At 33.4% G+C, this 9,839-nt stretch overlaps 3 protein-coding genes across 4 annotated transcripts in view; 1 reads left to right on the top strand and 2 right to left on the bottom strand.

Annotated features, from left to right (window-relative positions):
• Positions 1–146: 146 nt before the first annotated feature.
• On the bottom strand, positions 147–1,730 carry LOC109587113 (myb-like protein L). Its single transcript, XM_020003340.1, has 7 exons — positions 1,699–1,730; positions 1,573–1,647; positions 1,448–1,510; positions 1,126–1,236; positions 862–1,016; positions 644–709; positions 147–516 (listed from the first exon to the last, which is right to left on the bottom strand). Exons 1-7 carry the CDS (start codon positions 1,705–1,707, stop codon positions 198–200), a joined length of 798 nt encoding a protein of 265 aa, XP_019858899.1. The 5' UTR covers positions 1,708–1,730; the 3' UTR covers positions 147–197.
• A 2,893-nt stretch (positions 1,731–4,623) lies between these two features.
• Positions 4,624–6,634, bottom strand: LOC100637056 (signal peptidase complex catalytic subunit SEC11C-like). The gene is made up of 6 exons (XM_003390228.3): positions 6,534–6,634; positions 6,375–6,484; positions 5,622–5,771; positions 4,914–5,033; positions 4,813–4,870; positions 4,624–4,762 (listed from the first exon to the last, which is right to left on the bottom strand). The coding sequence occupies exons 1-6, from the start codon at positions 6,582–6,584 to the stop codon at positions 4,709–4,711; spliced, it is 543 nt and encodes a 180-aa protein (XP_003390276.1). The 5' UTR covers positions 6,585–6,634; the 3' UTR covers positions 4,624–4,708.
• A 102-nt stretch (positions 6,635–6,736) lies between these two features.
• Positions 6,737–9,839, top strand: part of LOC109587114 (uncharacterized) — a 6,168-nt gene continuing 3,065 nt past the window's right edge. For both annotated transcript variants that reach the window (XM_020003343.1, XM_020003342.1), the window contains exons 1-4: positions 6,737–6,837; positions 6,915–7,003; positions 8,700–8,847; positions 9,387–9,609. In XM_020003343.1, coding sequence (XP_019858902.1) covers positions 6,915–7,003; positions 8,700–8,847; positions 9,387–9,609 — 460 coding nt within the window. In that variant the 5' untranslated portion in view covers positions 6,737–6,837. The remainder of the gene's footprint in view (positions 6,838–6,914; positions 7,004–8,699; positions 8,848–9,386; positions 9,610–9,839) is intronic.

Below are 9,839 nucleotides of genomic sequence, written 5' to 3' on the forward strand. Positions count from 1 at the left end.
AGTGACACATAAAATTAATATCAGTACTACAGTACATGTATGTACATGTAGCCTCTCTTAATAGACAGACGCTCTATAGCGTACACCTCCATTTAACGGATAGCACCTAGTGTATACATGCATTAATAAGGCATCTCTATAAGAATTTCTTGTCCCAAAGTCTCCATTATATAGAGAGGCTACGCTGTAAACTCAAGTTAGTGAAAGGTGACATACTTTTTACTAAGGAGATGAGAGCTGGTCTTATAGCACCTCAAACACTGGACAGCAGTTCTTCCAGTGTTGAGTTCAGTAGCAATGGCTTCCCAGTTATACCCATCGTATTTCTTTGCTAGTTCGTTCAGCCTCCATACTTCATTGGGCATCCATTCCTTGTGGTTGACCGACGCCTGAAGGAAGTGCTTATAACGAAGGTAGCAGTCGTAGGCCGAGTGTTCAGAGTTGAACTGTTCGTATGCTATTGTGTTCCAGTCCAGATCATCTGAATGGACTAACAACTGATGGGCATTCTTAGTCCTGGGGAGGAGAGAGAGAGAGGTTACGAAAATATAAAAATATATAAAAATAGATAGTGTACTCAATCTCTTAATATGTACAGTACATGTACATGTATGTACTATTATTATTCTTATCTTTCTTGTACTTTAATTCAGTGATTTGAGCTTGAAGTTCTTTAAGTTCATCAATAGTTACATCACTCAGTAACATCCTAATAATAAGAATAATAGTAAAAATAATAATAATAATAATAATAGTAATAATAATAATAATAATAATAATAATAATTTTGTAGGAAGTCCATAAAATTATTAATATAAAAAATTGGAGATACAAATTTAAATACTTCTCCTTTCCCTTCACCTTTGTTGTATCGGTCGTGAGAGTCTTTCAAGGTTCTTCTGCCTCACTCCGACTATCAACTTCTTGTCGTCATTCTTGAGCCAGATGGTTGGATTGATAAATACCTCTGATAGTTTGTCTTTCATTTCTTCAGCATCTTTATTACGAGGAGGACACTGCAGGAGAGAGAGAGAGAGAGGGAGGGAGGGAGAGAGAGAGAGGGGGGGGAGGAAGAGAGAGGGAAAGAGAGAGAGAGAGTGATAATAATTTATAAATATGACTAACTTTTAAGTTCATGTCCACAAAGTAAGGTGTCTTTGCTCTTGGTTTCATGAAGCTCATGATGCTACACTTCGGATACCGTATCTGGTTCTTACTCAATATCTCAGCTTTGGCCTATAAACAACAACAACAATAAACAACAACAACAACAATAATAAAACAATAGAAATCTAAAAGACTTTGATAAACAAGATCAAATTCTTTGAACACTTTATATGCAAATGTAATAACCTCTGAAAAAGGTTGATAAAGGTACATGTACAATGTATATACATGTACGTAATACTTTAAAATAATAAAAATTAATCTTTAATTCTAGACATACCTGTTCGTCTGCATTTCTTTTTAAAGCCTGATCCAGCTGCTTTAAGAATGCTTCTAACTGTGCCTACAGTAATAGAGATGGGAGTGAGTTTTGATCACGTGATAATCACATGATTTATTCAGTACCTGTAGTTGGATATTGTGAGACAGGCAAAGTTTAAGTTGCTCTAGAACACTAATACCTCTAGTGTTAGGGTAGCCCTAAAAATAAAGAAGCTAAAATAAAAATAGAAATAAGACAAACTCACTTACCACTTCCATTTTTAATTAATAATTGTGACCACACCCTCTAGTTTTTACGTAAATTAAAAATTTTAAACCTGCCATATCATGGAAGCACAGCACTGACTCCTAATGCACTGGATAAGTTACATGTACATTTAATTTTAAACATAAACATAACTAACTATTCAATGTCTTATTGACATCTTATAAAGATTATAGTATTCACAACAAAGCTATTGATCATCAATGTAGTTTTGAATGCTTAAAGGAGGTGAAAGAACTTGATATCATTACAAATCATTCAATAAATTAAAAATAATGAAACTGAAATTAAATTTACACCTTTTACTACATAAATTCGATCACTCTGGTAATCATTTATAAAGTAACATACAAAATGTCTGGTACAAGTGTTCCATTGTTGTTCGTTATTTCTCTTGTTCTAGTATATTCTGCTGCTGGTTTGGAGTGTAGGATCTATGTCAGTTCATCTGATGGTATCAACAATACCTCTTGTTGGACTGGAGGAGTTCAAACACCTTGTGCTACTATTGATCTAGCTATACGAGGAACTATTGCTACTGGTGTAAGAGACAACTGTTCATCAGTTACTATTGTCTACCTTTATTCTCCTGGTAATGATACACTAGAAGCCATTGAACTGCAACCAGTAAGGAATAGTGTAAGTATGATTGGTAATATGACTACACTGCAGCCTGTTTCTATGCCAGATAATAATGCACTGTCACTTAATGATTGTCCTAATATAACTGTTACACCAATTAATGAAAATATATCATGTCAAACATATTATGACTCAGACAGTGATTGTTACTGTGACAAATTTATGTTTAGTATTTCTGTTACTGATTGTAATGGTACAGCATTTGTTTGGGTGTATGATATATATGTATGTGTAAATGATTCCATTTCACAGAGTATTACTTGTAACCATATAAGCAATGGTAATGATTATTGTGATTTAAATTATAGTCCTTACAAGTTACCTTCATGTTATGATAACATTACTAGTGTTTCCATTGAACTAACATTAAATGTTAGTACATTGGGACCATTGCAACTCAACACTGTTAACAAGGTGAATGTAACATTGTCAAATATGTGTCACCTACCATTTACTTACATTGATGGATACTGTGAGCTATTGTGTATGAATCAGGAATATTGTCCATTTCCAAATTACCCGCTGTTATATTACTATTATGACTATCCAGACTCCTATACTAGTGAAGCATGCTGTGATAGCAACAGTTCAAGTTCACATTCTTTGACTTACTGTGCTATATGTCCATCAGGTCATGGAGTGTCTATTAATAAAATTAATAAATGTGTCCAATGTGTTGACTATCTAATGAACATATTAATATTCATTGGATTGGAAATAATACCAATGACACTAATGGTATTAATAATAATAATATTTAATATACAATTAACTAATGGATCAATTAATGGGTTAGTCTTTTGCTCACAAGTAATGTTCTTCACTTATTCTGATTATGCATCGCTAACAGCTGACAACCAATTGGTTATCTTTTTTGGAATACCATGCAACATCTTCAGTTTAGACTTCACACCATTTCTTGGTAACTATCCACTATGTATAATTCATAACATGTCCTCATTGGGTGCCATTTCCTTTTGGTATGTGATAGGATTCTATCCATTGCTCCTCCTCCTCTTACTCTATGTTTGGATAACATTGTATGATAAAGGTTACAAGTGTGTAGTATTTATTACTAGACCATTTCATCGTTGCATGGCTCGTTTCTGGAGTATGACTGGCATTGAACCATCTTTTACTCACTCTATAGCATCAATATATATACTCTGCTTCACTCAATTAGCTAATACATCAATTACACTATTGCGTTACAAGAACATCACTAATGCAACAACAGTTTTCTTTTATGATTCATATGTTCACTATTTTCATGGTGTCCATACTATTGCTGGTTCATTTGCTATCTCAGTCCTACTGATAATGATGCTTCTGCCATCACTTTATATACAGTTGTATCATTTCAAATGGTTTCATAAGCTATTGGATCATTTACATTTGAGGAAACAGCTACTGATATCACTGGGTGATGTGTTTACTGGTCCTTATAAGAATGGGACTGAGAATAATACTTATGATTATCGATTCTTTGCTGGATTATACCTGATGGCAAAAGCTATTATCATAATCAGTCGTATTAATTTTTTTGACTTCACGAATCCTGAATACTCTATTGGCCCTTTCTCAATAGTAATCTTATCTGTTCAATGTTGCATTGTATCTTTGCTTGCAATAATGGTTTTTGTATTTCGTCCCTTCAAAAAAAACATTCACAATTTCACTGAAGTAATGCTGTTATTTTTACTAACTGGATTTTACATTGCTTTCATTGTTAGCAACAGCAATTCTGATCAAATTGATTATGCGGCACCATGTATTATAGTTTTTGCACTTAATAGTTTTTTATTTGGTATAATAATACCAATATACATCATATACCAGATTATAAAGACAATACTTAACTGTATTAACTATCACAAGCTACACAATCGCACTGTACCAGCTAATACAGAAGAACAAGAAGAAGAGAGTCAGCCATTAGTGGTTGATGATTGGATTGCTGATCGCATGGAGAATCCACTGGAATATAATGAACAACATGTTCGAGTTGCAATTGAAGATTATCCACCACCTAACATTGAACAACCTGCTAATGATAATAATAATGATACTAATTATATTTCTACTGCTGCTACATATGGTAGCATTAACAATCCTACAGTACAATAACTATAAGTTTTCACTTAATTCACATACACTTCTTTATAATTTATTTTTCTGTGTTCACTAAAAATGCTTTCACTGTGTCAATTTTTAATTAGTTCTTGCTACGTTTTTATGAGTTATTTTTGTAGTATTTTATGGCAAGATTCCAATTAGAGTATATTACTAATTTATTGAACAAAATAATGATTATAATTGTAATGATCAATGGAATCAGTTAATGTATACTGATCACTGCTCTCTGTGCAGTATTACAAAAACTGCTAAACCACCTAAGAGAAGATACTACATGAGAGAAGAGATAAAGATAACAGCAAATGATTAAATGTTCTCACTTTCAGTTTTGGGTAATCATTCATGATTATTGTGACCATTCCAATGTATGGCAGGAACCTAAAGCACAATTTAACATAAATTAACATTACTTGATACTTACCCTCTAGCACGTCCCACTACTTCATCCCTTTTAACCCAAAGCTGTCCAGGAGCATATAATCCTCTGTCATCAACCTGATTATTGTCACCTTTAGTTAGGAGATATACCTCACCATTATGACTATAGAGGGAGAGAGAGAGGAAAAGAACAACAAAAATTTGTATGCAATTTGTAACGAAAATTAACAAGTAAACCTTTAACTACATGTATATATGTGAATGCATTATTGTAACAAGACAAGTAGACTGGGTAATGAGACGTGGTAGAGCGTTCATCTTTCACTTTCATAAGAAGAAAAGGTGTGAAAACATTTAAACATCACTATCAGCAAGTTTACCCAAAGCACACACACATCAAAAAAGGAAATGTAAAACAATAATACTTGCATATAGTAAACAGAATAGCCAAAAGCTGTCATCAATCAATCACTTTAGAAAAACATACATTATATTGAGACATACCCTACCTCTACCGTATAGCGCTTTATTTTTGAGGAGCTAAGCTTTCGCTATTTTCGCGGTTAGCATGAAACCACGAAATTAAAGATCCGCTAAAATTTCAATTGCCATTAAAGGTGTGGCACTAACATTGCGAATCCACAAAAATTATTTTCGTGAAAAATTGATTTTTATCAATCCGCGAAATTTTAGCTCCGCAAAATTAAAGCGCTATACGGTATCTCCTTCTCTCTCTCTCTTCCCCACTTACTCCTCATGCACTGTTAGTACCCTGTGTACTATTGGTATGTCTCTGTCCTTTACTTTGAATACAACAATCTCCCCAGACCTTATTGGATCCTCTTCATAATTTGTTAAAAAAAGAAGGTCACCTCTAAAAAATGCCGGCTCCATGCTACCACTAAAAAATTAATAGAAATATAATAACTTATAATTACCGCCCACACACAATAATTAAAAGCACATTTCAATGCAAACTAAATTATTTTATTATCTATTTTTCTCAAAAACTCTCAACTACTAAAATTACTATAATAGCACTTTAACTTGAGAGTACTTTGGTTGCTCATAACTCAAAAAATATTTGTCGGAATCAACTCAGACTTGCTTGGGTATTTTTCAAAAATTGGCCTGTTTTTAAATGGTCATAACTTGGATATTTCTTATCGGAATCGACTCAAAAATGCTACACAGCATAAGGACATCAATACGTATCGGGAACTGTAATAAAAATTTGGAGTGATTTTGGGGCCATTTTTGAAAAAAACCATGGGCTATAGCCTTGGGTATTTTTCAAAAATTGACCTGTTTTTTTAAACTTAAATTACCAACGTCAATCAAAAAATTAATGTTTCCAAAATTGCCAACATAAAATTTCCACCAAAATTAAAACTGTTAATTCCCCATATCACCCAATGACACTATTTCCCCTAAACCCATAAAAAATAAAATACAACAATGAAGACCAATATTCTAATTAAAGCCCACCACTATTATTATATACCTCAATACGACTACAATAGGGCTCTCGCTACCAGTGACAACCATCAGTCCTTTCCATATCATGAGAGCTGAGGACACTATCATTCCAAGACTAAGGAACTGATAGTATAGCTGTTCAAAAAAAGGAGGTTAGTATTCATTACAATCTCTTTTTCAATACCTGTCTTTTGTTAAGTTTTTTCAAATCACCCAAAATCCACTCAACGACCATGTTGCCCAAATTTTATTAAAGAAGGCGGTGCTAGTTATTAATAAAGGCTGGTCTAAAGTTATTAAAAATCAGTTATAAAAAAGTGTGGCTTAGATATTTTTATAACTAGTTTTTACGTGGGTGTTATAATTTTAATAAAAGGTGGGGCCTTTAAGAAATTTCTATAAAACTGCTTTTTGCTCCATGGAAGTCAATAAGAAGTTTACCAAAAATCATTTACTTTTTCAAGGAACCTAAACAGCTAATAGAAACAGTAAGCTGACCATATTATTGTATATTTCTAGTACATAAAATTAATTTTCTCTCTCTCTCTATCCTTTCTTGTCACAGATGAGCGGTAGAATGTCATCTGAATATCGAGCTGGTTCATCAAGTGGCCACGTATTCAAACCTTCACTGCAAGACATCTCTTTAAAGAGGTACAAATATTAATAAAAATTGACATGTTGCATGTACATATACTGCTAATTAATGCAATAATAATAATTATTAATTATTAATGAATAACCCTCTTACAATACTTATTATCTTATAAAATGCAGTATTGTTATTTTTATGCTCCAAATAGATAGAAATACCGTGTACATGCAGTTCCTTGCTTTCATGTGATAGTGCTATTCCTGTTATTTTGTTATTAATAATTGTGTACGTATTAGTTGACCTCTTAGTCCCTTTGATGTATCAATTTACTACAAAATACAGTACTGTACACACACACACACACACGCACACACACACACATACAGCTGCTAGTGTACACCTGTCAGTGTAACATGATGATCCTATTGTGATGACTATAGTCCACTACTAGCAGGAAACATGTTGCTAATAATAATTATTCTAATTACTGTTTGATATGTACAGGGAATTGAGGAGACTTTGAGTCTCTTTTATTTTGTTTTTTGATCCCCTGAAATATCCTATTTTTAGCTAGATTGGTCTTTGTAAATTAATTGTGATAAATAGAGTTCAGTAATTGTACATACATGTACATGTACATGTAGCTGTTACTGCTAGAACATTTTGTAGTGTCTCGGTAGCTCATTAACAAGTCGGTTTGTTAATGTGAAGACTCAATGGTATCATGAAAAGGATACCTTTTAAGAGAGTGAAGTACATGTACAGTACAGGTGGATAGGATCAATTTGGCAATCGGAGGTTCACTTGAACTTGTTATCTATTGGACCAGCCAACTGTCCTTCCACCAATATCACGGCCACTATAAAGCCTCCAATGATAATGATAATGTTGATATTGCCCGAGTATTCATGCATACTTGTATTAATGTCCATTAGACATGGTATGTGAGGTATGTGTATAGTGCATTAATGTCCCTATTGTTTTATGAATATCTGATGTAATGGTAATGGGATGTTACACTATCTGACGTTACATTTTTAAGGGCAGAGTGCATATCTCTATGGAGAACTCCTCCTCCTCCTCCTACTACTACTTTTTGTGTAGGAGATTAATAAATAATAAATAAATAAATAAGTAATAAATGTAATAATAATTAAGAGCATACCTGTACATGGTACTCCTAAATAAAAATCTATTCTTTTTAATAATAATTTAATAAATAATGTTATAATATTTTATTTATTAAAGCCATTTACATGTAGTGCTATTAGTGCAATATTTACCATCAACAGCTCTTGACATATTGAAAATAAACTTGTACTTCTAACTGTCACTGATAATGTTGTAATGTGTTGTATAATTGATGTCACATGTGTTTCATGTGTCAGGATACTAACAGGATACTCGGCCAGCAGTATGTGCATACACTGCTTCTTGTTCATGCTCTTTTGGTGTAGGCCAGTTCCTTTTTAGATTCAGTGACATGTAATTGGTATCTCCTGCCTTAGTGAGTGAGTGTGGACATTGTGTTAATATGAGTATAGGCTTTGTGTCTCTTTACTGTCTTCCTCTCTCTTCTCTTTGTTCTCTCTCTCTCTCTCTCTCTCTCTCTCTCTCTCTCTCTCTCTCTCTCTTTGTGAGCAAATGAGATTATACAAATGTCAAATTTATGGTTTTGATTTATAATGATAATAATAATGATAAATATAATAATACTAAATACATGATACATTAGATTCTATTTGTTTCCATTAGGTTCAGGATGAGATACAGTACCATATCTGACTGTTACTATCTCCATTGGGACAACACTGTCTGCCCTGCACTGTGTAGGATCAATGGACTGGAGAATGGATCCAATGAGATGGATAGACTGACATTAGTAAAGACCAATAAAGACACAGTAAGTGGAGGGAGGGATGGAGGAGCATGTGTCACCTGTTGGGAACTAATTAAACTCATTTAGATAATGATAGTTAGTTTGAACGGTACTGGTGTGTACATGTACATGTACATGTACATGTACATATGGTTGGTTTGTATAGTTCACAGCTAGTACATGTACATGTACAGGGACTTTTTGATATTGTATTGAATGGAGAGAGAGAGAGAGGCCAAGAGAAAGGAGGGAAAGAAAAGGAATTTAGGATACATATGACAGAGCAGGGAATGAAACTAAAGTTACGGGTTGTTGGGTTGTGTATGTAGATAAACAAGTTCACTGTGTGTGCGTCAGTGTGTGGTATTTTGTTATTCATAGCTTAACAATGAAGTAATTATAAAGTTCAATTGTAATACAACCTGACACAGTCACATGTACTATTACTATAACCTGATACAGATTGTGTTACTAAAATGATGTAATGAAATGTACTAATAATATACTAATGATATACTAAGAATTTACTAATAATATACTGAACATTTACTGTTAATATATAGGCGTATATTACTTCAATTGAAGATAGCAACATGGTTGAAATGGTTGATTCTCCTTCTCCTCCCTCCATCAGTTGGAAATTTGATTTTAGTGGGTGTGGTCTTGCCGTCAAGAGTATTCTAATTAAAGCTCGGCACAAGACGACAAAATACGGAGAGAACCTCGTGACGTTTAGCGTTGAAGGAGACAGAGAGAACGAGATAAAGAGGACAATGGCATTCAGTGGTAAGTACATGTAAAGAATCTTTACATTTAAAATGTTCCGTATTAATAATAATTTTAATTTTGGTAAATTGCTAAATTTTTGGTGCTTTTTAAAGCAAATTTGTGGCCTTGTACCCCATGGTTTAAAATAGTTGGTTTTATTTTGGCGAGTGACTTTTAAAATGCCCTAATTTGTCAAAAATTCCGTAGCTCCTAAAACTACCAGATAGACAGGTATATGTTATGTGATG

The sequence above is a fragment of the Amphimedon queenslandica genome, unplaced genomic scaffold, assembly GCF_000090795.2.
Source record: "Amphimedon queenslandica unplaced genomic scaffold, v1.1 AMPQUscaffold_12682, whole genome shotgun sequence".
In the NCBI taxonomy this organism is placed as follows: Eukaryota; Metazoa; Porifera; class Demospongiae; order Haplosclerida; family Niphatidae; genus Amphimedon; species Amphimedon queenslandica.

What these genes read in the sequence shown, in the direction of transcription:
- LOC109587113 (XM_020003340.1), bottom strand. An exon ending in CTCACAATATCCAACTACAG is followed by an intron (nt 1,511 to 1,572) that starts GTACTGAATAAA and finishes CTATTACTGTAG; the next exon opens with GCACAGTTAGAAGCATTCTT. An exon ending in AAAGAAATGCAGACGAACAG is followed by an intron (nt 1,237 to 1,447) that starts GTATGTCTAGAA and finishes TGTTGTTTATAG; the next exon opens with GCCAAAGCTGAGATATTGAG.
- LOC100637056 (XM_003390228.3), bottom strand. Translation starts at nt 6,584, where the DNA reads ATGGTCGTTGAGTGGATTTTGGGTGATTTGAAAAAACTTAACAAAAGA. An exon ending in AAAAACTTAACAAAAGACAG is followed by an intron (nt 6,485 to 6,533) that starts GTATTGAAAAAG and finishes TTTTTTGAACAG; the next exon opens with CTATACTATCAGTTCCTTAG. An exon ending in ATGATTACCCAAAACTGAAA is followed by an intron (nt 4,763 to 4,812) that starts GTGAGAACATTT and finishes TCTCTCATGTAG; the next exon opens with TATCTTCTCTTAGGTGGTTT.